Genomic DNA, 27,493 nt, shown 5'->3' with positions numbered 1-27,493 from the left:
ATGCCCATGTGATGTGTGTGTCTGGAGTGTGTAGACTGTACTGTCCTCGATCTGGAGCTGTTTGTCTGTTTGTGGCTACAGCAGTTCTCAACGTGAGTGGTTCCCAACCGCTAAATGGGTTTCTATTTACAAAGCGGATTTCAAGCGTTCGTACTGATGTAGCGTCAGCAGCTCCTGAACTTATCCGGACTGCAGTCAGTAATCCCATAAATTCAGCTGGTAAGTAATGTTATCTTCATTTTAACACCGCAAAGAAATTATTTTACTCATAAATTGCGGAACACAGTCTCGAGTAATGATGGTTTCACGTCAGTGAATGGTTAACAAGCTAGTCAGTGAACTTAGCTTGCCAGCATGGCCACATAGTAAAAAAAACCCTGCTACAAATAGCTAACGCAGCTAGCCAAGTAGTCTGACATCAAGGCTTGACATTCATAGCTGTGCAGATACAGTGATTTGTTTAGCACCTGATATCCTTCAATTTTATACTTGTACAGTGGTTATGCCAAAAAGTAGTCGCCATTGCTGGCACATGACAGTCTTGCCTCTTCTAGTTTTGAAGAAATGCGTTGGTTGGTATGAGTAGGCGGCGTCAGGGAAGAAGTCTTGACTACATATTTAATCTGCTGTCTGTACTGCACTGCACTGTACTGTGCTGTGGTGAGCTGAGCAGTCAGGGGAGGTATTCAGGAGTCAACCGCCAAAACAACCGCAGGACGTGATTTTCAGGTTATTCTCTCCGCCCTTGTCTTCGTAACGTTCATTTCCTCCGACCACCCCAGGATGCTGACAGTCACTTGGGTGGGGCTGACGCGGATGACAGCACACGGGAGCAGAGCTCAGGGATAAACCTAACCGCACAGGATCATTTTAAAGCATCTTGAGCGGTTGGTCCGACAAGCCATGACCAAGCCCGAGTCGAAGAAAAGCGGAGTGGCCGCGATCAACGCTACCGGCAAGTGCGCCACAGCGTCATCGGCCGCCGAGCAAGTCAACAACGGCTCAGTTGAACCGGGCTGTCCGGATCAGAGCACACCAATCAAAGCCAAGGTGATGAAGCAGACCTCCAGGGAGAGCCTGCACCGGAGAAACACGGAGTGCGAAGTCTACGACGACGGGACCAACACCTTTTTCTGGTGAGTGCTGTCTGCCAATGTCAACAGTGTACATGTCAAATACTGAATGCTGCATCGTCTGAAGTAATGGGGTTGTTCTGTCACTGCATACATGGAAATATTTCCAATTCAGATTTCTGCAGAAAGATGCATGTGTTTGGTGACAGCAGGGTGTGTTATAGGTTTCAAGGTGAACTGAAAGACAGGCCCAAGTGACCTCCATTAATCACAACAAATACTGTGACCTTGTTCCAAATCTTTAAATGTACAGTGATTTATATTGAAAGCCTGAGGTCAAACTGAAATGTGTTTTGGTGAAATTGTACAAACATAAAATGATAGGAAGGAATCACCAAGGATTACTCCACAAGGTGTCAGTTTCAGAGGTGCTCTGCTAATTTTTCCAGTGCTGTCATGGGTGCTTACATTGCACATCCAAGCTCAGAGCTTGTTGTTGACATGAGAATTGCTAATGTCCCAGCCTGCAGCTTCAGCAGAGAGAGATCCATGACAGGCTGGAAGCCAAGACAGATACTCATGTCCATGCGGTAAACTGGAGGAGTGAGTTCTGTGTGCACCCATACAAATACACACACACACACACACAGAATGCAGGTGTATTCTGGTAAGGGTATGAGGCTTGTCTGGAAAAGTGACATTCTCTTCCTCAGCCGTCTTTAATTTATAGCTACTATGGCCCCATCAACCTGTCGCTCCTGTGTGTCTCGGCTCCGCTTTGTGCTTACAGCAAGGGGCAGTAAAATATCTGCTAAGCTATCCAGTGTCTTTGGCAGCAGAGGTAGCTGGTCGTCCCAGAGAGAAACCTTAATGAGACTTTCTCATTACTGTGTTACAGCCTTGGAATCAAGGTTTCCTGATATTGTAATACTGGAGGGATAAAAAGGAGCTAAGACGCCAAGATACTTTTGTATAATGAAGTAATTAAAGCAGCAGCATCCCTGCAGTATAGAGAGGGGTTTCTGTTGTAGACTAAATACAGGAAACACCTCTTAGTTTAGGAAGTACAATTTAACAGAATCACAAGCTACATCCTACAAAATGACCATACATTTAAATCGACACCTCTCTAAAACCGTTTAAACAGATTCTGAACATCATAACTGTCTTGAAGGTATGATTTCTTTTGGGGTTTGTTGTATTAGATTGCATTAGCTGTAGCTAATAAACTGGCAGCTGAGTGTATAGACAAATATCAAGATGCAATATAGCATCAAAGTGTTATGATTTTTGATTAAGTGCAAACTCGATTCGGTGACAAAATGACCCACTCTGCTTGTGATGTATGTGATTGCTGTAATGGAATTTGGTCTCTCAGGGGTTGGTTGGCACTCCCATTTTTCTCATAATGGAGAACTGATAATGAATGGCTTTGTAGCTGTTTACCTTGTGGTTTAGTGTGAAAACCTGTGAACATTGTAAAACTTATGACATAGAGAATTTAATGTGTATGGCCAAGTATTGCATGCATAAATGCATTGAAATCAAGAAACAAAAATGTGTAGTATCTTAGTCTTCCTGGTCAGAAGTCGCCATAAAATTCATATTATTTAAAAATGCACAAATCTCACAAAATCTCCTCAAATGAAACCATGAGTTTGAGAGCTGACTCATGATTACATCGAAGAAACTGAGTGTTAACCAAACCAAACAAAAGCAGTGAAAGTTGGTTGCTTGTTGTGGAGTCAATACAGAAACACAGTAGCTGTGTGTGTGTGAGTCTCCTAGGTTAGGTTAGAGTTACTGCTAAGAGCTGTTTGTTGATGATGGTAGCTTCCTCTGGTTGTTAAGGAGGGTAACCATGTGCCCTGTGACCTGGCTTATTAGCACAGATTGGAGCTGGGGAAATGTTTTATTTTGTCTTACTGAGAAAAGAGGAATTGTGTGGATGGACCTTATATAGAACTCAGAGTGATGAAGCTAAATTTTGTGCTGACAATGCTACTTCAGGCTTTTCCTTAAATAGATTTTCTGCATACACATTTCAGTTCTAAGAGACTTCTGAGATTGTTTTGTGCATTTAGATTTCTGATGGTGTCATGGAAAGTGTTTTATTTTTAAATGTTATTTAAGAGAACAACTCTAAATTTAGGGTAGTAACATCACTCAAAAGAAAATTGTGCTCAGCACAGGATTTAATGTTATCTAAGTGTCACGAGGCCAGCAAATTTGTGGTTTATAACAAAATTAGATCATGGAAACCAGAGGTTGTTATCAAATGCATGAAACAGCATGTTGTATTAAATAAAGTCCAATTTTTTGGTCACAAACTGTATATGTCAAGCGTTATTCAACCCCACTGTCAGCCTGAGGACAACATTAGGATATTTGTGCATATGTTGTGCATATTAGTCACAGACTGTCTTCAACCAGTGGCTTGTTTTATCAGGATGCTCAGCCTCAATCTTTGTGGCAAGTTTTATTCTAAGATTAGCCTGGCTCTCACTGTCACCAGGCTGGCATTTCCGCTGCGTCTTTTCACTCCCGGTGGTGTTATGTGGTTGTCAGGCAAGAGAGAAGCTGGGTCCTCCCTTGTGTCTCCTGCCAAACAGGTTGGATAAGGAGGTAGAACAGGGAGAAAATGCGAATGACACCTGGTGTGCCGTCTCTGTGAGTCAGACTCTGAGCCAAAGGGCTGGCAGAGGGGGTGACATTCTTTAGTTTGACGGATGACAGCAGTGATCTAAATACAAATGAAGCTTTTAAGCCACTGCTATACATGCAGTATCCATTAAATGATAAGACTAGCGTTGTTTTATCTTTTTTATTAACAAGTCCCCTGTTGACTGTGTAGGTACAATCTCATTAGAGTTTATAGAAATATAGCTCATACCTCAGTCCCATTGACCTCCACTGCTGTCCTAAATCTATTAAAAACACAGGAAGGAGCCGCACTGTTGCACAAGGTGACATTTTTCTTTAATTTTCCTTTATGACAGCAAACATTGATGGTATATTATACAACTCCATGACTGCACGGTCAGTGTCTGGAGGGCAGCTGTGTCAGGCAGACATCTTTGAGCATACGCAAGGATACGATTTCAATATTTATGCATTGCTTTGCTTTGGTTTCGATGAGCTGACAGGAGCAAATTACACTTCCTGTGTTTATCATGAAAAGCTGCATTAACTGTCTTTTTTGGCCTCTGGGGAGCAAAACAACATCCAAAGAAACTGACAGATACACAGCCACTGCATATCATTAGGTTTAAAAGTTGTTAAGACACACTTGCTATACTTACTGCTGGGACAGGTCTCCAAATGTTGTTGGGTTTCTGGCCACCTGTCGCATGTTAAGTCCAATATTCACTTTCCTTTTAGCTCTATTTTGGCCTCTACTTGCTTATGAGGAAATATCTGGGTCTTAACCAGAGCCTGACCAAGATGTTAGTGTCACTAGCTTTTACCTTTTTATTTGACATTTCTGCACATGACAAGTATTGGTCACAATTCTTAAAAGGAACAAAATTTATGGAATGCTTAGCTTCAATTTTTGTTTTTGTTATATGTTGGAAATATAGCTTTGTCAGATTTTTGTCACTACTTAATTGGCCACAATAACTTGATAACTTTGTTGTTGTTGCTTGGTGCTCGACAGGTGCTGAATAGTGGAACAAAAGACTAGAGTCAAGCAACAGTTTACAGGTGTCACCTGTACAAGTTTCCAGTGAAGCTACCTTTTATTTCTCTTTAACTGAAGGGGCACTGCTCGCATTGGCCTCATTGGTGGATGTTGCTCTATTATTAGCCAAATGGATACTGCTGGCTGCTGTTTTTTTATTTCACAATGAACTTCACAGTTCACTGGGTTATAGTGCTGTTTGGTATCAGACAATGTTTTTAACTGCACACCCTGAACAAATAAAGGATTTGCAATAGGTCAGACTTTTAAGAGTGACTGGATCGGCCCTGTTTCCGATTCTGTTGATTTCTTTGGTACATCCTGAATAATAATGATTACTGGCTGATTCCAAGGTCCTTTCAGTCAATCTAAGCGTCTCTAGTTTAGTGTTAAACCATGACTCTACCAATACTCCCACCATTCACCTCATCTCCCTCTCTCACTCTCTCTGTGAATGATATTACTACTATTTCCTTGTCAGCTTTCCAAACACAATTTAATTGCTTAATCCTTTTACGCCTTTTTAATTGAGAATTCCTGGGGCTATCCATTACCTTCTGTATGTTCTTTTGACTCGTACATTATCAGCAAGTAGTTAAATAAAACTTTGCCCCCTCAGCTGAGATAAATCCCACAGATAGCACTGACTTATATCTGCTCTACTATGGTGTGTTACTGTGTGTTACGTACAGCAAAGGCCAAGGTTTTTTTTTCCTGCCATGGGGTGATATGGGAGATATGAGCCTATGGCCAACATCACAGCCTTCAAACTCAAGTTCATCTGCTTAACCAAAGTATACAAATGTTATCAGTTTAACAGGCCAGATACAAACTGCTTAGGATTTTCACAGTCCACAGTCAGACAGTTATTTTTTTTAGTGTTTGTTGCATAACCTTTTGTTATTTATTATTGGTGGAAGTAATCCAGTTTCCCAACAGAAATTTGTTTCAACACATCTCCATTTCACTTTTCTTCACTTAATTTTTCCCCTATATTTACGTTTGATTAACAGCAACAAACACTTTTCAGTCACAAGCACAGGATGCCTAAAAGGTTTGTTAAGATACTTTGTGTAGTAATCACCAATCTGATCTCAGCTCAAATTACAGTGCATTAATATTGCTAAAAATGATCCCTTGGTGACGTCAGATAGCATCAGCAGGTTTTTTTTTTTCTCTCTCCTCCAGTGTCTTTTATTGTTTGTTGTTTATTTTTTGTATTAATATCCCTCTCTCTGTCCCTCCTCTCCCCCTCTCTCTCTCTCCAGGCGAGCCCATACTGTGACAGTGCTGTTCATTCTGACCTGCGCTCTGGTCTACGTCACACTGTTGGAGGAGACCCCCCAGGACACGGCCTATAACACTAAAAGGTCAGTACGCTGCGCTCGTCACTTCCTCTGTGTCTCTGCAGGATCCAGCAGGCTGCCCAAAAAAAAATCCACTTAATCCTCTGGGGCATTTTTATTGGACTGAAATTTGATATGATACTTTTGGCATCATTTTTTTTCTAAGTCATCAGAATCTCTAGTGATTTCAAGGTTTATCCTATATTTTTAATTTTTAATGTTGACTCAAGCCAGGTTTAGATGTCGATTTGTGTCCATTACAACAAGACTTTAACAGCCACTTTAAAGGTCCCATATTGTGTAAAGTGAGATTTCCATGTATTTTTTATTATAAAGCAGGTCCAGGTTCTATATGAACACTCTGAAAGAATCAAAGTGTTCAGTCCACAGAGAAATGCACACAGCCTATATTCAGAAACTGAGCCTTAAAACAAGCCGCCAGGACTTCTGTAACTTTGTGATGTGACAACAAAGCAATCACCACCCTCAGCCATGCCCCAAACCCAGCACACCCACACCCACCCCCCAGCCTTGCTGGATTTGGTGTTGACCTGCAATCTGCTATATTTTTATATGATCATTCAGGAAACAGTTACTAGAGCTCCAGAGAGAGGCCCGAGAGAGGAGATGTAAAACTACTTTGAGTAGGTTTTTGGTCCTTAAAACCACTAATACACCTTCTTATGGATATCAAAACTTCAAATAAAGCACAGGAAAAGTGTAAACTTTGGGACCTTTAACTTAGAGTAAGTGTCTGTTAGTGTGAGGAACCAGCTGATGTACAAAGTACTTACCCTTTTGTATGTAAAATGCTGGGAAGTTGCAAAAGTGTGTTTGTTTATGAGCCTTTTTGGGGTCATGTCACATTGTTATTCAAGGCCCACAGAATAGGTCACAGAACAAAACCAACCAATAAGCATAGCAGTTCTAATATTTAACACCATTTAACACCAGTAGAATTCCCGTTGAGTGCAGCTGGCCCTCTTTCAAGGCCACGTGTAGCTGATGGCTGTGAAAAAGAAGAGCATGGACACCAGGTCACCATTTGATTAGATTAAAAACTGGCAAGTGACTATTACTCTTTACTCTTTCAATCTTGAATAAATGCAAAATGAGTGAACCAGTTTCTCTTAGTAGTACCCAATCATACCAGAAAGTGCCACACAGTGAAGTCGGTGGCACTAGAAGCTTGCTGGTGACTGTACCGACAGGTCTACGCTTCCTGAAAACAGCATAATAAAAAAAGCAGCACTTGAGAAGTGCAAAGAGTCACCTCATGTCTTTACCTTTTGGTAAATTGTATTCATATATATATCAACAGACTAACAAATATACAGTTTTGCTGTGGCTACTTACTGACTCCATTAGTGTTGCTTCTAGTTCTGCAGAGCGGGCTTTCATAGAATTAGATGGTGTGACACAGTTTCTTGTATTTTGAACTTTCTGGTTTCCTCTGTTCTCTGAACTCTCATGGTGGTTTATGATTGGTTAAAGACTCAAATGTGTGTGTCAAAGTTCACCAAAGTAGAACTCTAATGTGAAAGCTCAGCGCACATTTACTAACACGAGCGAATCCACCGATTTCAGCAGATACATTGAAATTAAATGATTTTGGTTAGAAATCCCGCTGTTGTAAACGCTGGTATGTGTGGATGTTATTGGGGTATGGTAAAGCAGCGTAAAGCACATCAGTTTGTTCCTAGTTTTATCATATCCCTCTAGGCCTCTGTGAAGTTCTCCCAGTTCTCCCCTTTGGAGTGAGTTGCTGCCCCAAGTGAGGGAGTTAAGTATCTGCGGATCGGTGCGGTGCGGTGGGGTGGGGTGGGGTGTGTGTGTGTGTGTGTGTGTGTGTGTGTGTGTGTGTGTGTTTGAAAGAACGGCCATCTGAGCTCCTTCCTGTTGTATTAACTAACGACCCGGAGTGTTTGGAGACTTACTTATTACAAGAACATGCCATTAGTTTAATGGATGATGTGAACTAAGAGTGTGGAAAAACGTTCTGTAATTTGAGACTTATGATAATGAGCTACTTTGATTTTTTTAAGTTTCATTTGCTTTGAAGCAGTGGGGCTGTATCTGTGGGAGTTTAATTGGAATAGTACACGCACAAGTAAGCTGCATAAATGATGTGAGTGTTTGTGACAGAGACTGAGTGGTTGTAGGTTGGGTTTGTGAAGGATTGTGGGATTGCTCTTAACAGGATTTGCTGCAGTCAGCATAGTCCGGCTCGTCGGGATAAAGACCCTAGATCTTCTTCCTGGCAGCGGCACACACTCACACGCACAGTCCGAATCTCTTTCACGTACTCATTCACACACTGTTGGGCACACTCATCCTCTCACACTCATTTTGAAAAACTGGACAAATGGCTCACTCTCGCTAGTTCACACACATGTAACCTCACTTTGACACATACTTGTACACTCACTGTCCTACCCACACACACATGCACAATCAGTCATTCAATCACACACACACACACACACACACACACACACACACACACACACTCATGCTCCCACACTTGTTGGCAAGCACGAGCTGTAATCTCATTCCAGTCCATGTCCAGTGTCTAAGCTTCCCCTGTTCATTTGTAAGTTCAGAAGAGCGTCTGGTCTCCGGGTTTTCAGATCTCAACACATCAGCAATGAACGGCAACACGACCTGATGGCAACAGGTTAACACTGGCCTCATGTGCCCAGTCTTTACATAAGTCAACACAGAAATGGTGATAAGGAGTAATTGTCCATGGCCAGCTGCTGAGACAGGCCTCCAGATTCATGTTATATCAAATTATGCCCCGTTACTTTCCCCTTCCTTCCCTTTGCACTTATGTTTAGACCATTTATATCACAGATCTTTAAGAAAAGCCAAAGGTTTAAAGCTTTATGTAGTATAACGTCAACTTAATTTCCATTTCAATTTCCGATTATGCTCTTTTAGGGGGATAGTAGCCAGCATCCTGGTGTTCCTCTGTTTTGGTGTGACACAAGCCAAAGATGGACCATTCACCAGACCACATCCAGGTAAGATGAGAACATTTACCACATAAACAAACCAATGTTTTCTAAACCTGCTTTTCTCAGAATTCCTTAATTTCATTGCCCTAAATCTCAGTCAAAGCACTTTTTTCTCAGACTTTGAAAGTTACAGAGCTGAGGCTTCCAGTACAGCAGCTAAATAGTCACCATCTTAACTAAACAACTATTCATCACATATCTGGGGACCCCTTGTTTCATATCATACCCCCACTCCCCCACCTTGTATTGTGTCTCTTTGTATACTATCAGCTGTGTAACAAAGGGTAAAATGCTGAACAAAAACTAAAAAAAGAGTTTTTTTTTCTTCCACTCTGAATCCTATCCAAAATATGTCAGAATGACATTTGTTTGCCCTGTGTATACTTTACAGATAAGTGCATCCATGAACATCCTCATAAGCATTAAAAAGCACTTGTTTACAAACTGAGCTGTTGAAAATTCATCAAATGTAATAATTGACAGGAACTTTGCACTGTTCATATAGCATGATATTATCAGTAGAAGCCCGGGTACTGAATCATTGATTTTTTTTCTCCTGTGCTCTCCTGTGCAGATGGGTTAGAGAACCTGAGAGCAGTTAGCACTCAATCGATCAATAGCAACATCTGAGAATCTCATGTTGGCTCCTAATATGATGTTTTGATCCTGTGAGTGCTGGGAATCAATACACACAAAGGCTAGTTAAATGTAACTGACAAAGTAAAAGAGACATATTAGTAAATGCCGACTTCTGTTGAAAGCAGGGGAGCTGTTTTCCTGGCATGGGTTAGGTCCAATCAAAACAGTTAGAGAACAAGACAGACAAAAGTCCACACCAGGTAAAAACCTTTAGTTAGTCGAAGTCTTTCCTGGCTCATAGCAGTGATGTCTCAAGGATGGTGTATAGTTTAAACATGGAAATGATGCACTTACTTTAACAGGCTATACTCAGTCCTGCTAAACACATAAACCTCTCCCATGGATCAGAGAGCTGCTGTTTAAGTGCAGAGCAAGGACGAACAAGTTGGGTTTTGTTGTACCTGGGTGGTGCACGTGTGAAGTATGCCGACAGTCAGAGTGAATATCAATAGATCATAAATCAATCTAAAGTAATGTTCGCTACCTGCCACTCTCTCTTCTTTCTTTTTCTCTTCTTTCCCTCTCCCCCCCTCTTAGCTCAGCCAGGTGTCTCCACTTTAGCCCTTGTTTCAAATTAAAAGCCCTCTGCAGAGTTGTGTAATTGCGACAGTAATTTTGCAGCAGGGGGAAAGGAGACAGGAAGAGTGACTTGTTGGATAATATCCTGCACTCATACACACCCAATGTTTCCACAAACAGAAATTGGGAAGGCTTATTTTAGCACTTCATATTGTAAACCTATAATCACTACCTAGTTGGTAGTTTGCAATGGATAAATGCTGTGGTTCAGGTAAACACAGAAATTAAACTGTACATTGGCTGAATGCAGTAGAAACTCTGTGGCAGAACTTTTTCTCATAAGTCTGCACCATTACTGAATGTGGTTCTTTTAGAGTTTAAGCTTATTGTTTGTTGGTTTGACAGCATCAGCTGGTGTATAAAGAAAATGTGATTATTTTCTAAACTTCATCAAACTGGTTAGGTCATATATCACATGTTGAACCGTATTTGGTGAGGCTGAGTATATGAGCCTAACCATGACACTGTGTACCTCTGGCTATTTAGGCTTTAACCAGGTTGTTCATGTAGAAGCCACATCTCGTTTCTCACACAACACACAACTAACTCCAGAGGGAAGGAAGGAAGGAAGGAAGATAACAGGGTGTGGAGGACAGATTGAGGCACATACTGAATATTGTTGGTTGATGGAGGCGTGAAGTGGCCGGGCAAGAATTTGTGCCGCTGTTGTTGCATTACTTGTGCCTTCTTGCCCCCTCCTTTTGTTGTTTGAAAGACAAGGGGGTTTTGTTGTTGTGTGTGCATTGAGTAACTATGTCATACACACTGACCTGTTGATCCAGCCAAGTAGGTTGAGTTGTTGTTCCCAATGTTGCAGTTAGGTTGAAACAACATAGGTTTGTATCCTGGGAAAAGACCTGCAGGGGTTTTCAGATTTACAACCTGCAACTCCCACTGGATCACCGGCTGGGATAGTCACAGCAAACTGAGCTTATAAATATGAATTCACAAGCTATGACAGTAGCATAACAGTAACAGCTGAAATAATAAAAGTTTCTTCATTCTTGTGTGGGGAATTAGTTCAAGGTGCTGTTTAGATATCCCCTGGCTTTTACCACAGTTTATATTACTACAGAATTTCACTTTATCCTTGGCAGTAGAAAAACACACTATAATTCATGCATATACGTATATAGATATATATATCTAAATATATATATGTATATATATATAACTGATTGGTTTAGATACAGTTCAGGGGAAATTCAGCAAAATTTAAATCACATCTCAGAATAATACTTTGGCATGATTGCACACTGTATAACAGGTACATCATTTTTAATCTACCCCCTTAAACTACAGAGAGATTAAAACTGAAGTCATGTTAATTCCCAGATGTGATTCAACATGTTTTATTTTTATTTTTTGGAAGTGACACAGCTGATATGTGTTTCTGTCTGATGAGTTCAGCATGTTGTAAATTGTTGCTATAATTACCACTTTCACTCTCTCTCTCTCGCTCTCTCTCTCTCTCTCTCTCTGTAGCTTACTGGCGGTTCTGGCTTTGTGTCACTGTCGTCTACGAGCTCTTCCTCATCTTCATCCTATTCCAGGTGGGTGCACTGATGATCTTTCTGCTTTGTTCGGCTGAAACACTCACAATAAAACAGTCAGATGGGTATGCATACATCAAAATATGCACATACAAATACATTGTGGAAGGAAAAAAACATACAGCAACCACATGTGTATTGAAGGTATTTCAATTATAAGGTGTACACCTCTTTCTTGGATGGTTTACTTGAACTCTGACCTTTGGTGATGCAGTCCCTGCTCCCAGAACAAGGCACCAGAGCACTGACACAGCCATCTGTTTTCTTGAGGTTCACAGTGACCTTTGGTTTAAATCTTGGATTGGTTAGAGGAACCAAAGCAATGATGCTACTTCCTGAAAAACCATGCGGTGGAGTCCATAAAGGAATCTTAAAACCACGCCTAAACTCTGGCCAAAATAAAAGATTTTGTTGAGAGTCCTGCTCCAATCACTGGTGCTTTATCTGCTGTCATCTGGTCCCACATCTGGGACCCTGGAAGCCTCTTTTCTCTCTCTAGGTTTAATTAAAATGTCTTAACACTGAGCCAAACCAGATCCTGTATAGATAACAACGTTTTACAGCTGGCAAAATGCATCCCATCAGGCCTGGACACTGGTAAAAAAGTTTAAATACTTAAGCCATCTGCCTTCTTGATTTATTCAAGGAAAATTAAAAATCTAAAAAAAGCTTGGTGAAATTATTAAAAACTATTTATGCAACAATAATGTATCATTAACTAAAAATGAAAACTGAATGAGAATGCAAAGAAAACTGATTGTACACTGTAAATTTGATATGCAGTGTTAACAAAAGGATACAGAATAATTCTTTCCTTCATAGTGCTGCACAGGTACAACATTATTATTATAATTATATTATATTATAATTATTGCTAAAATTATATTTGCTTTTTATTTATAAATTGTGGTCAATTGGTTAGTAATCAAAATTATTAGACATGATTTGTGGAGCTGAGTTGTTTTGAGCTTTGCCAGTATGATTAATACAGCAACCATTAATTTGAAAACATTTCAATATGCGGAATATGTCGGTTTTCTATTATGGTTCATTGTAACTACATGAAGCTATTTCTCAGGGAGAATTAAGTGCTGACAGTTTCTATACGTCTCCTGTAAACTCTGTTATCCAGACAGTGCACGATGGACGACAGTTCATGAAGTACATTGACCCCAAATTGGGAGTACCGCTGCCAGAGCGCGACTATGGAGGAAACTGCCTTATCTATGACCCAGGCAACACTACTGACCCCTTCCACAACATCTGGGTGAGTAGTATAGTATTTTGTTTTGTGTTACCCGTGCACCCAGTCTTTTCAGTTGTGATGGTTTGTATTGGTATTTCTGTTTGAATACGCAGTACCACTCAAACTTCTGACCTGGTCCTGCTATTTATATTGTGGTATCCTTCGTGTTATCACTAATAAGGAAATGACCCAGATCTCAATTACTGTGGCAGCCTAAATGAGTCTGTACACATCTCTCTACACTGCTGTCAAATTGGGAGAATCCTCTATTTCCCTCTTACTTTGTTTCTTTCACTCATCCATTCACACACTCACACTCCCTTAGTTCTCCTTCCCCGTCTCTTTCTCCTTAGCTTTCTGTCACACACACACATACAAACACACAGTGAGTGTGCATGTGTGATGACTGGCTCCAGAGGTTTGTGTCTGATGCAGACTATAGCCCGTCAGTTAGAACCAGGTCTTCTTCGTCCCCTGGGGAGACAGTCTGCTGCCGCCGCCATTACCAGGCCCTGTCTCCACTGTTGGCCTGATTTCAGCCTCTGGGGGGGGTCAAACCACCTGCCACTGAATTATAGTCAATCTATAGAAAATCTTTTTCAAAATGTCAAATTATGACAAGATATTTAGAAATAAATTTTATTTAAAATAAAACTGATTTGAATTTTTATGTAAAAGAAGATTTAAAAAAAAAAAGACTAAAATGTACTAAATTACTAGGCAGGAATAACTGAATACAAATGCTTTGTGGCTGAAGGACAAACAAACATACAAACATAATACAGAAGAACTGGTTTTGGTTGTATTTTATTTTTGTGCTTTATGATGCCCAGCTAAGCTTTGTCCTATTCAATTACCCAGTAATCATTGTGCTCATTTCTGGTTGGGACCAGTGTGAACTACATGTGGTGCTTTATTAGAACATAGACAGTTTTAGTTAAAGAGCAGGCCTGCAACTAATGACTCTTTTCGTAATTGATTAATCTCCCAATTATTTTTTCAGAAAATAGTGAATAATGCCTGTTGTAATTTCTCACAGCCCAGTGTGACGTGTTCACATGGCCTGTTTTATTCAACCCAGTGATATTCAGTTTACTATCATATATTCCAAAAATGCATCAAATCCACACGTTGAAGAAGCTGATACCAGGGAGGTGGTTTGGCATTTTTACTTAAAAAAAGACAAAAATGATTAACTGATAATCAAAATGGTTTGTTATTAATTTTCTGCCAATCAACCAATTTATTAATCAACTAATTGTTGCAGCTTTAGTTAAAGGAGCTGTTTTCCAGTTTTGCTATTGGTTCATAGTCAGTGTTAGCATGAACACCTGTTTACTTACCAGTCTGGAAGAAACTTTGTGAGTTCAGCATCAAACTTCATTCCTTTACTCACCAACAGCTGTCTCCAGCAGTGGAAAGCAACGCCAATGTTAACTCTCTTTCACGTCTTTTCATCTCCTGAAGTTAGCATGCTAACCAGCTAGTCCTGGCCCATCTCATCGCTTTCTGATAGCGACTCACTGTAGCCTCCAATCTGCCCTGAAGACGTAGTGCTGCTCAGAGGATATATTATAATCTCTTGTATACGCAACAGTGGCCGAAGCGCTTGTTAAGCAACAATCACCACCACCATGTTCGGCAGCTGAGAAAACTTAAAAATAGCCACTTTAAGAGTGTATCGTGGATATGTGTTAGTTTTTTAAAGCTAAGTTACATCAGAGACATGTCATGTTTTTGCTTTGACATTCATCAGTTGACAAAGTGAAGTTTAACCTTTTCAAAGCTAAAGTTTAGCTTGATGATGTAACAGGTGGGAGCTACAGAGCTTCATTACTGTATTACTGTGGTAATTTTTTCTTAAGACTGAATTTTACATGATAGACAGAAGCTTAATTATATTTTTTATAATGAGTACATGTTAAATTAACATGTTTGTTTTGTTTGTGCAGGACAAGATGGATGGCTTTGTTCCAGCTCACTTCTTGGGATGGTATATCAAGGTAAGTGTGGAGCAGGCTGCCTAATGCTCTGAACATGTCTGAACTCTATATACAGAGGGTGCTCCAGCTGACTGGCCCTAAGTGGGCTGTTGTTGTGCAGTGGCTGTTTAAAGAACAGCCAATCACCACTTCAACTGCCCAAACAACAAAACAAAGCAAACTTTCCATTTGGTTCACCATGAGTGCAGCTGAGCATGTGACATAAAGATGATAAAGTCTATTTGCAGCCATCTGTCCTGTTGACATGCTGAGAGTGAGACCAGTTTCTTAGTCAATAATTACATTTAAGAGGAAGAGATTTTCATAAATCTGACCTACTGAGATTCCAAACACTTAAATTCAACTCATGTTATTACAATATTGGGATAAAAGAATTCATTTATTTACAAATAAAGATGAGGCTGAATAGTTTAAAGCATCTCAATTTCATCTCACGGTCTGATAATAAGTGGTTGATCGGTACGTTAAAAAAATCTCTTCTTTTAAAACTTGATTGCACTTTTCTACTGTAGACTGACAACCAGGGTCTTCAGTCAGCTGTTGTGTGAATCACATCGAAAACACCAGTCTTCTCTGTTGTGTTTTTCAGCAGTGTACAATATTAACTTTCTATGGTCTATCCTTCTGACCTCGTCCCACTCCACGCCATTCTCCTCCTCCTCCTCACCCTCCTCTTTTGCTCTGTTTTCTTCCTCAGACTCTGATGATCCGGGATTGGTGGATGTGTATGATAATCAGTGTCATGTTTGAGTTCCTGGAATACAGCCTGGAGCACCAGTTACCCAACTTCTCTGAATGCTGGTGGGACCATGTATGTACATATATATTACATATATATTACTGCTCTTGTCCTTTACTTACTTATATGCCTCTGTGCTACACACTTTCACTTTCCTTTGGTTATTATCTCTGTATTTTCTATGCTAGAGTTTGCATTGAGACAGTAAGTTGAACATGTGTTTCCTCAAGACAAATCTGACGCTAAGATAGTGATGTCTAAAAACAGAAAGTAATTAGATATAAAAATGCTACCTAAAATGTTTGGTCACTCAGGACCAACTAAAGTAAAGAATCACCTGATACTGTGACGTATTAGAGATGGCAGATTGTTCACAACATCAAGACATCAGCAGACACTAACTGTGGTTCCTGCAGACTTGATGCTGGCAGTGCACTCTAAACTAAATCAAGTTTGGCATGTTCTCAGACTGGTGTTAGATGGAGATTCCTGTGAGCCACCACAGGAACAGACAGGGATTGAGCAGACTCAGATAAAATATAGGACCGGAGGTGCAGGAAATGAGGCTGAATTTTCAATATATTTGGTACAAATAAGTGCTGTGAACACACTGTGATAATCATAGCCAACCTGTAAATTCTGTGCATATGCAGGTGAAACTCAGAGTGTGTAGCAGTGTCCTACTTTAAGAGCTGAGGAAGCATTGTGATTTTTTTTTAATATCCTCATACCTGATGCCTGCTGGTGCAGTATTAAAGCTGTTTCATTTCAGAGATTTATGACAGCAATTAAATCCTCATTTGCTTGTAATATCAGAACCTTATATTATACTAGTGGGAAACTCTGCAGGCTAAGCAGCACAAATGATAGCAGGGGAAACCAAGTCAACACTGCAAGAAAACAACAGAATAGAGTGTAAACAGACAAATAGCTGGGATATTATATAAGGATAAACTGCTGACTGTAAAAAAACGTATTAAGTAGACTGCGTCAGTAGGAAGTAAGGGCGGCTATTTAATTTGTCACACAAGCAACTGCTCATTTACAGTTAAAGTAAAAGTAAAAGACATAAATATCTACTATATATTCTTTAAAATAGAGAAACATTTCTCAAAACAAGGTTATGGTGCCTCAGAGGCTGTACACACACAATGATGTCATTCTGTCTGACAAACCTCCTGTCAGGTTTTCTAAGGTCACCAACCTCCATAATCTTAAAGGAATTTAAAAGAGTGACTTTTACCACCCCGCAGGTTTGTAACAAAACTAATAGAAGGAGGGAGATTTAAGTGGAGCTCTGTCTGTATACACCCCCACACAGCCATGAGCAAAAAGTCTAATCTCAAAAACTTGAGTAGGTGGATCATGGTTGTGCATCACTGGTGCATCACCGGCCCTTTTTTTAGCACTTGGTGAAATTGTTGTGTTTTCTCTCTCTAGTGGATCATGGATGTGTTGGTGTGTAACGGTCTGGGGATTTACTGCGGTATGAAGACCCTGGCCTGGTTGTCAATGAAGCCCTACCAGTGGCAGGGCCTGTGGAACATTCCTACATACAAGTATGACTTTCCACACTAAACAGGCACTAAACACTGAGAGCCTTTCTTAACCAGGATTTGGTTTCAGAACTCTACCACATAATTTAAACTATTTTATATGTCTTCAACTTGTCCACGTATTGTCTCTGGTGTGTGACAGATATAAGGTATAAAGTTCACATTTACACATGTTGTCTAGTGTTTGACAGAACTACTTCTTTGCCTTTTGAAATAACTTTAATTAACAGGTTGGTTTTGCCCTTTTGAATTACAGAAGCCTCAACATTGCAGTGTCAGACGTTTATGCATGTTTATTTCTAACCGTATCTCTGCTGTGTGCCTCCCAGGGGAAAGATAAAGCGTATAGCATTCCAGTTTACACCATACAGCTGGGTGAAGTTTGAGTGGAAGCCTGCTTCAAACCTTCGTCGCTGGCTCGCTGTGTTAGGTATCATCTTTATGGTAGGAAATATTGCGTATTTTATTGACATAAAAGGGTGGAATTTGGGTCATAATGGCAACAAAGAACTAGATTACAATACCACTGAAAATATTGAAATTAAAACATGTACCCTCATCATACATATCCTCAACATACACCACACACCAAAGTGTGTGAGACTGATATCTGCAAAGCATGTCAAAAAGGATCTCATTTCATTGCTCATCTGTGTTATTTTGTCTTCTCTTGTCCCAGTTCCTCCTTGCAGAGCTGAACACCTTCTACCTGAAGTTTGTGTTGTGGATGCCTCCTGAGCACTACCTGGTGCTGCTCCGTCTGGTCTTTTTTGTCAATGTGGGAGGTGTAGCCATGAGGGAGATCTATGACTTCATGGATGACCCGTGAGTAGCAGCAGCAGCAGCAGCAGTAGCAGCATGATGTTGACTGCTGGAGGGAGCGGGGGGTTGGTTGAGGCTTATACATTTATCACATGTACAAATGGAGTGAGTAAAAACTTAGCATCAGGCACACAGTATCCGGAACGGATTCATAACACATGTATTTCAAGTACTGTGCACAGAACATTCACCATGTAACTGTAATATCACCGTAATATAAACCAGATTTAACTGAAGTATTTGCTGCTGATTTTTCCATATGTCAGACTGGACGGGAGCTTGTCAGGCAGGAAATAAGATGATAAGCATGATAGGGAGAGGGAGGGAATAAATGAACGTGTTACACAACCGGTAGCTGTGTGTTGTTGCTCTAACAGCTCTGATAGTTCCAATTAAGCAAACGTTTTCACTGATAGCTATGTGTGGTTATATGTGGACATTCAGTTTGTGCTGCGGGTCACTGTAGGCCATTACAACTTATTTTTCCAGATCGATGCTAAGAGAGAAATCATGCACCAGTATCCGCTGCATGTGAGGTTGTTATTTGGCAAACCCTTAGATCAGCTGAAGGAGTGAGTGTATTTACCTGACTGATAGTGTAAGCTTCTTATCACATCTTCCTACGAAAAGCAAGCATTTCTGCTTGTCTGACAAATATGCAAACACTATTGCATTGCCTTTAAGAACAGACAGCACTTCAGTGCAGTGGAGTGGGGTCATCTTTGAGGAAGGTTTTCCATTTTAACACACACTAGCACATCTATGGCATTACTAGTAAGCCAGAGTCCAACAAAAACAGTTCAGTGGAACTTACTGTAGCATAATGACTGGGTTTCAGATGCCAATAAAGGGAAGCTGGACTATAAATATACCAGTTAGCTCTACATTACATGTTGGCACTCAGCAGCTTTGTCTTAATTGATGGGTATAACCATGCTGTTGCTTTCAGGCAGCTTATCAAACAAGCAATTTTGTTTTTATTTACAGTGGGGTTAAAAAGTCTGAGACCACATTGAAAATCTTTAATATTTTCACGTAAACCTGGAACCAATCAGAGAGTTGGATTCAGAAACATTGAAGTTTTGTAAAGTGAAGAGGAATTATTTAAGATTCTGCACTGTTTCTGGATCAGCAATCAAATTCAAGTAAAACTGGGGCAGATTATCTCCTTTGCACGTCTTCCATTGAAGCGTGTGTTCAGATGACACTCAGGTGGAACTGATGTACTCCTCAAAGGCTCGTTCAAGTAACTCAACTTGCAGCTGTTGTTCACCTGTTTCAAATAAGGCTGTTCCTCAAGTTTCCAGCAGATCACTGCTCACTAATTAGCATTGTGATAGTGAGAAAAATGGCATCAGAACTAAGTGAAAGTGTCAGAAGTCAAATTGTTGCTCTAAGCAAACTTAGTGTCAAATCATGGCTGGACTAAAGGTTTCTTAGGTGCCATGCATGGAACAGATAGACCACCAGAAAATCAATACATCAAGCTTAGTTCCCTCAGAGATAGAAAAACTTCATCACTGATACAGAATTTGCTAAATAAAGAACACAAGACTCCAATCAGCAAAAGTACTGTCAAAACAAGGCTGTCTTGTGGTGTCAGAGGACGAGTAGCAGTTTATAAACCACTTCTGAGGAGGGGAAATGAGGCCAAACACTCGGAGTGGGTTAAGAAATATCAGCATTTCACAGTGGGTGAGTGAAAAATAGTCCTATTTACTGATGAATCCAAGTTTCTGATTTGTAGCAGAGGGTGTATGTAAGGACACAAACAGCAGAGAGAAAGATACCACAGTGAATCAAATCAACAGTGGAACATGGTGGTGAGAATATTGAAGCCTTTCCTCCACAGTCACCTGACCTCAACCCCGCTGAACATTTATGGGGGCCATTAAAGACTGAGAAAGCTGAGCATTGTGTAACATCACAAGAAGCTCTTTGGAACATTGTCAAATCATGCTGAGATATAATGGGTCATCAGGTTTTGAACAAACTTGTGAGTCAATACCAACTCGAGTGCGTGCTGCCATCAGAGCAGGAGGGGGACAAACCAAATACTGAGATATTCTAAAGTTATTATATAATAATATTACATTTGACACAAATGCAAAATAGCAGTATCTTGACTGGAGGTCTCAGGCTTTTGGATCCCGCTGTATATAGAGCGTTGTGTATAAAGCTTTATGCAGCTTTATGAGTCACACTGACCTTAAGTGACCTTAAGTACTACAATTTAATACATATTATGGTTTTGATAAGCTTACCCACAAACAGTGACAGCATCTTCCGTTATATTACTTTTCCATAACAACACCTTGTGCAATTTCCCCATCAGGAAGTTCCACAAGAAGCTCGGTCAGCAGGCGTGGCTGGTGGCAGCAATCACAGTGACTGAGTTTCTCATAGTGGTCAAGTATGACCCCAACACTATCATGCTGCCCATCCCCTTCTTCATCATGCAGTGCTGGTTGTTAGGAATCCTCCTCATCTTCATCTGGACAGTCTGGCGGTTTTTCATCCGGTAAGACGCGGGGTTGGTCACTGGGTCGGGGTAAATGGGGTAATTAGGGTTCTAACTGGGAATTGAGACAAAATTATTTACAAACCTACTTTAAAGATGTAAGACATGGATGCCTACAACAATTACTGTCTGCAGAAACGTGCACATTCATGCTCCTTCTGTAATTGGGGAAAAAAACAGGAACATATACAAAAGACTGGAAGAGGTGATTGAGCTAAAAATGTGTAGTTTTGTAAAGGAGCTAGAATATAAGGACACATTCAGCTGGTCTGCTGCTGTTTTGCAGTTCAATAAATAGTTGCTAAAACATGAGTTTTAGCAGTAGGTCCTGTATATGATTTTGTTTTTCCTCCTGACCTCATGCAACAATATGATTTTAGGTTTACTTTTGGTTTGACTTACCTTCTGTTGAGTAGTGTTCCTGTTAGACATAACCCTGCCCCAGCATGTTAAGCTTCTTGTCTGTTTTCTCCCCCTCCTTGCCTCCCCCCGTCCTCCATCCCTCGCTTTTTCTCCTTCCCTACTTCCCTAAACCTCCCACCCCTTCCTGCTCATGCTCAGCAGTAATGCAGTAATGTCAATGTCCGGTGAGGTAGGTATAGTAGAGAGTTGCTCGGCCCCATCCACTCCCTCCTGTCAGCAGTGTTTTTTCTCTAATACATCACTATCTGGATCCAGAATTATATTCAGAGGATCTTTAGGATCCTCTTGACAACACAGATATCGCTCCTCATGGATCCATCCCCCGCATGGCACTTTGCTGTGGTGAATTTTATCATCATCATTTTTTAGTATTTCCCTTCAACAGCATTTATGTTCTCAGTTGCAGTCAGTTCAACAATTCATAAGATGACAGTGTGGAAGTAATGGACATTGGGACAAGAGGGCTCATTGAATGAAACACACAAGAATTGTTTGCTCACCCCACACACACTATGTGCCCATCAGCACCCCAGCCCCTGCAACTGAACTGTCCATCATCTGATGAGAGCCAATCAGACCAGCTCCACCACTTGTCATGGTGCACTTCCCTCCAGTCATACTGTGCAGACACTAAAGCATGCCATGTTACTCAGACCTGGGTGAAATCATATTTGCAAATAATCCTCATGGTTTGTTAAAGCTGTCTTTGGTTGCAGATGCAAAGAGAAGCATTTTGTTTAATATAATGTAATATAATATCCTTCACTTTCACTGACTGTCTCCTTGATCCAAGTCGTTCAGCTGCAGAAAACCCACTCACTGTCTGCCGCTCCAAGCAGAATAAAACAAAAGTAGAAATGGGAAAGAAATATCTGCAAATACTATTTGACCCAGTTGAACGAGCTCAGGTGTGTCATATCACATCTCCCTTATTTAATACACCACTTTAGAATCAGACCGAGTGAGTATTATCCTGCTGTTTTGCTTAAATCCACTGGAAACTTGACTTCACATCAAGTATTTCTCTTACATTATATATTCATGACATTATTAAAAAAAACTCTTTATTAAGAGTTTAACACTCAAACTCAGCTGATCTGCATCACTGTGACTGTTTGGTTTGGTCAGATTTGATTGGCAGGGACTAAACAACCCACCAGCTTTCACAAGGTGCTGATTCCATGCTGCTAAAACCTGATTGGTGCACAGACATTTATAATGTTGCCTTTTCCCAACTGAGCGCCACCTACTTCAAACCACTGAGAAAAGCACAGAGGAAAAGAAAAACAGCAATCTCTCAAGTGAAATAAAACTGTTCAAACATTGGCAGAAAATTTCATTTAGGAGCAAATCACTCTTTCTAAGAAGTTGACTAAGAAAATAGGAGCCTTAAAGTTTTGGTGCTCCAGCTTGAAGTGTACTTTTTCTCAGTGTCACTGACTGCTGTCAAACTGGCCTCCCTCTGTCTCCAAATATACGCGGTGCCCACAAAAGCCATTTTTAAGGATTATCCGAGAGCTGTATAGTAATATGCACTTAATTACACCAGCAATATCTTGTGAAATATCCCTTGGATGGGATACCTGATGCTTACAAATGAACATCTCCGTCACGGCAGGGTAGAGTGTCAAACACATGGCGTTTAACTGAGTTAGGTGAATTATATAAAGTCTGAGCCAAAGTCCAGCTCCACTTTTCCAAATTGCAGTAGCTTCTGTAACACGACTGGTTTTCTCATTGAACATTTTGAACATTTCCTTGGAGACGTCTTCTGTTCTGGATAGCGAAGACCACTTTAAAAAAAATTATTTCATTTGCTTTGACACCAAATCTTTGTCTACAACTCATGGGAGATGTTGTTTCTTGCTAACAAATAATCACTGTTCTCTTTCTTATAATGATGAGGTCTGAAATTATCATCCAGTGTAATGATAGATGCCTGTTAATCATGGAAATGGATGGTGAAATCTCAGGAACATGGTGCAACTTTTCAGAAAGCCCTCTGTGAGAAAAGACACCGAGCAATAAAGAGAGGAACAGAAACTAGCTGAGAAGAAAAGTTCCCAAGGCTGATTTTCTATTAATAGCGTGTCTGTTTTCCTTTGATCCTCTCACAGTGACATCACGCTCCGCTACAAAGAGACCCGTCGACGCAAACAGGAAGTCCCCGCTGACCGAGACCGTCCTCTGGGCAACGGCAGCACAGCCACCCCTTCTGGGCGCAGCAAACTGAACGGCAGCTCCGAGACGCTGCGGCAGAGGAAGTCCTGAGAGAGGGGGGTGGGAGGGGGAATGTGAGTCGGTCAGCAGCTGCTGGAGGAGAAAGGACAAGGTTTGATGGGGAAATAATGAGACGAATGAAGGAGAATCGAGACACAAAGACACACGTAGAGACAAACAGATGGACACGTGTATGTGCTGTGTAGACTGTTTTTGTGCCTACATGAACCAAGTAGTCATTCAAGAGAGGCGAAGGGAGGGAAGGGGCAATTTTCATTCGGTGCATTGTCTAGTTATTGTCATACTACAGGGATTTACCTCATTCTATTTTTTAATAGCGTATGGAGAATTATACACATGACAAGATACATGTTTGTGTTATTTATACATGTCGGGTGATGAGGGGGGGGAAGAAAAAAGCTGAAACAAAAAGAGGGTGACGAGTGGAAGCAGGGATACAGGTGACCAGGGAAGTAGATAAGAGTCTTGAACGGTGATCAACAGCAGTTTCCATTTTCTCAGCTGCACTTTGTCTTAGACAAGAAGAGAGCGTCAGGAACATGTCCGCCACTGTAAATATGCTTTCTTCTGTGTTGTGCAGTCGCATCAGTGCAGATGAGAAAACGGCGAGTGTTTAGAGCAGGTTTTGTAGATGTAATGACTGATCTGGATTCCGTTCATTGTCCACTGCTGTGCAGTCTTCAGTATCGATAGGATTTTGGCCACAATACTGCCAAGCAGCAGTTAAACTGAAGCTTGGTTAATAGTGACACATTTCTGTTTTCGTTCAGTTAAAACTACACTTTTTATTTCTGTTGATTCCTTTGCACTTTCACAGTTTATAGTACTCTCTTCTTCTGTTTGGTCCCAGGCTTTTTGATATGTTGTTTACATGTTGGAGACAATATCATCTTTTCATTTACAGTTCAGGTTTCTGATTCCTGGAGGCACTGAGCCTGGAGGACCTTGTAACTGCTGGGGATCCTCCCTCAGCCACTGAGAGGAGAGGAAATCTGGCCAAAGCCGGTCTCTCTTCTCACACTTTGTTCTTGAAAAGAAAGAGTTTGTAAAAAAAATAAAAAAAAAAAAAAAAAACTCAAGCTGTACCATATTCTAGGTATTTAACTGCTGATATTATACATGCTAAATGAGCTATAGATTGGGTGTTTTTTTTTTTTGTGGATGTTTTGTTATCACCGTTGTTATTTCTTTAGGGTGAATCGATTATGAACGATAGATTGTAAATGAGGTACTGAGAAATCTGCAGCACTCTAATGAACAGTTCCACGACAATCACACTGACAGAAAGCTGTGCTCAGTTTCCATCTGATGGAGACGTGTTGGCTCACATACAGCACAGATCTGGATGTTTCCCCACCATGACAGGACTGTAATTAAGGCTCGCCTCAACTGTTGGCTCATTCAGTCACATCAGAATGTGAATTTAATATCTTCTTTTTATGCCAAAAGTTTTTTTTTTTTTTTTTTCGGTTTTGAATTTGATTAAATATCTCATGTTCTGCAGTGCCTGAATTAGCTGAAACAAGATGAGAACCAACCTTATTTTGAGAGGGAGAATCGAAGGTTTACTGTGGGGTTAGTTGTGTTGAGGTTTGGGAAGAGGACCAACTTTTCCAGCTCGGTGGGGGGAGGGTTGCCATATTGCACATGCAATCAGCCAAAGCTTAGATCTCATTCTTGCTTAAGCCATAAATGCCACCCAGACACACTTGAGCCGCTCAAACCGCTGTTAAACCTCCTTTAGATTCCTTTTAATCTCAACAGTTTCAAAGCCATTGGGGTGGGTCACATCAGCATACAGTTTCTATGTTACAAACGGACATTGACACCTGGAGGTCAGGCTGTTGACACCAAATGTACCTGGACAGTGAAGGTATGTCAAAAATTGGAGACTCCCTACTCCCTTGTTTCTGTAACACTGGGTGTCTCTGATGTGAAATCATCTTAGTTTCTTTTGATTTCTCGTCAGTTTCAAAGTTAAATGGAATCTTTACGATTAATCAATCTGTCGATCAACAGAAAATAAATCAGAAACTATTTTGATAATCGGTAAATTGTTTCACTAATTTTTCAGTCAAATACAGCAAACAGTCTCTGGTAGCAGCTTTTGTCTTTTGTGATGCTGAATAGGTTAGGGATTCGACTACTGGTCGGACAAAACAAGGAATTTGATGACAACAAATTATAGATTGTTAAACTTATAACAACCATTTCTTTACTATTTTCTGACATTTTACAGACAAATTGATTATTCAACAAATTAATCAGCAGATTAATCAATAATTAAACTAGTTGTTGGTTGCTATCTTAGATGAATGATCCAAACTTTTCATAGTGATACAACAAAATAAGCTTTACTCTGGAAAAAAAAAAAAAAAAAAAATCCAACATGGTTAAACTGAAAATAACATCCAGTCTTTCTGGATATTCACACTGTTTCCAAAAAAGCTTCAGTCTTTGTCCTCTTCAGGTTTTGTGGCTGTCAGAGAGTCAGTTGTATACTACTGTGTGTTACTCATCGTGTCCCAGTGGCTACATACGGCATTGTTGATGACAAAGTAGACAACATCCGTGAATTTAGCTCCAGATCTTCCTGTTGTAAACTAGGCTGGTGTTTAAAGATACTATAGTAATTTTCTTGTGAATGTAATCCAGCAGAATCTGCTGTTCAAATGAGAGGGTCTGCTCACCGTCTTATCAGTTTATTTTGCCACAAACACTAAGCTGAAGCCCTGACGTTTGTCATTTATGCAATGCTCGTTCTCATGCTTATCCAGGCTGTAACTGTTTGCATATTTCACCCTCTTTTTTGAATTACAGAGACTGCTGTGCAAATTTAAAACCCTGAAAATCTTTAGCAGATATGTCAAACTTTGTACTCGTTATTCTGTGCTGTGCTGATTCAGTCGCTTGAGAACTTGGTAGAAGTTCAGAAAGTTTGCTTTTTTTCCCCCCTCCTTTCTAAAATGAAAGCATTTTAGATGTGGCCTGGGGGATTCACTGTGTACCTGTGTTCATGCCATGGATTGGTTGAGGTGCTTTGGTTTGAAATCACTGTAGACTTACGCCAACCCAAGTCATGAATTTGCACATCAGCTCTGAAATCACAAAACTGTGAATTCAGAGACTGAACTCATAAGTGAGCTGTTGAACGAAATAGGAACTGGCCAAAAAAGAAAAAATAGGACCTTTTCCTTTAGTGTGTTTGAGTTTCGGTGTAGTTTCACTTGCAGCCACATGGGGGCGGTAGATGTTTCGTTACTGTCTCTGCCCTGCATTATTGTCTCCTTGACAATGATCATTGGCAACTTGCTGTAAAAGCCATTTTCAACTTGGTTTGTGTAAATGTGAACATGTTAAAGATCATAAACTGAAATATGCTGCTGCACCACAGAATTTTATAATGTTTTCAATAAAATCTAATGAAAACCTGAATCGAGCTCAGTCTCTGCTTCATTTATAAGAAATCACATCACAAAGAGGTAAGTATGAGTTTAAATGTTGAAGTCCTTTTAAACAGCATCTATTCATCGGTTGTGGTTTTGTGATAGTTCTATGACACTGTATGATTCAACTAACAGGAATAGCTGTTGTCATGCAGCGTGATGTCATGACAAGTAGATCAAGCAGATGAGATTGTCATGAAACCACCGAACCTTTGTCTCCACTTTGAAGTTGAGCAGCAGCAACTTCAGCCCTTTTTTCTTTCACACATGCCGACAGTGATATGTGAAGAAAAGTTTTGTTCTGGTCAAATGACATTACTTCATTTTGGAGCTGCTTGTTTTCCCAACCACCTTCGTCGTCACTGGGTGACTGGGCAAGTTGCCCACACAGTAGGACTGGTGGTGGTTCAATCCCCAGCTCCATCTGTCTGCATGTTAGCAACCTTATCCAAGACACTAAACCCCTAATTTGCCTCCAGTTTTATCTGAGACATTGTAAAGTGCTCTCTAAATTACTTATAGTTTCCTGTGAAGTACCTATGTAATCTGGCACTTATTCAGGTCAGTTGAAAATGTGCAATCTCGCTACAGGCAAGCTTATAAT

General features: G+C 40.4%; 1 protein-coding gene across 3 annotated transcripts; it reads left to right on the top strand.

The window, feature by feature from the left end:
- The first annotated feature begins 11 nt into the window (after positions 1 to 11).
- ptdss2 (phosphatidylserine synthase 2) lies at positions 12 to 26,878 on the top strand. 3 transcript variants are annotated; one of them, XM_022756060.1, is made up of 13 exons: positions 12 to 219; positions 783 to 1,136; positions 6,024 to 6,125; positions 9,045 to 9,127; positions 11,825 to 11,892; positions 13,025 to 13,159; positions 15,091 to 15,141; positions 15,839 to 15,952; positions 17,321 to 17,439; positions 17,766 to 17,880; positions 18,116 to 18,261; positions 20,594 to 20,779; positions 23,320 to 26,878. In XM_022756060.1, the coding sequence occupies exons 2-13, from the start codon at positions 904 to 906 to the stop codon at positions 23,471 to 23,473; spliced, it is 1,506 nt and encodes a 501-aa protein (XP_022611781.1). In that variant the 5' UTR covers positions 12 to 219; positions 783 to 903; the 3' UTR covers positions 23,474 to 26,878. The 3 variants fall into 3 exon arrangements, with proteins under 3 accessions (XP_022611781.1, XP_022611784.1, XP_022611783.1); XM_022756063.1 differs by having other exon boundaries at positions 57 to 92; XM_022756062.1 differs by lacking the exon at positions 12 to 219 and having other exon boundaries at positions 672 to 1,136.
- Positions 26,879 to 27,493: the final 615 nt, after the last annotated feature.

Source organism: Seriola dumerili, unplaced genomic scaffold (assembly GCF_002260705.1).
Source record: "Seriola dumerili isolate Sdu_G_001 unplaced genomic scaffold, Sdu_1.0 BDQW01000242.1, whole genome shotgun sequence".
Lineage (NCBI taxonomy): Eukaryota > Metazoa > Chordata > Actinopteri > Carangiformes > Carangidae > Seriola > Seriola dumerili.
Note: the sequence above shows the minus strand (reverse complement) of the source record. Positions and strands in the feature narration are given on the sequence as shown.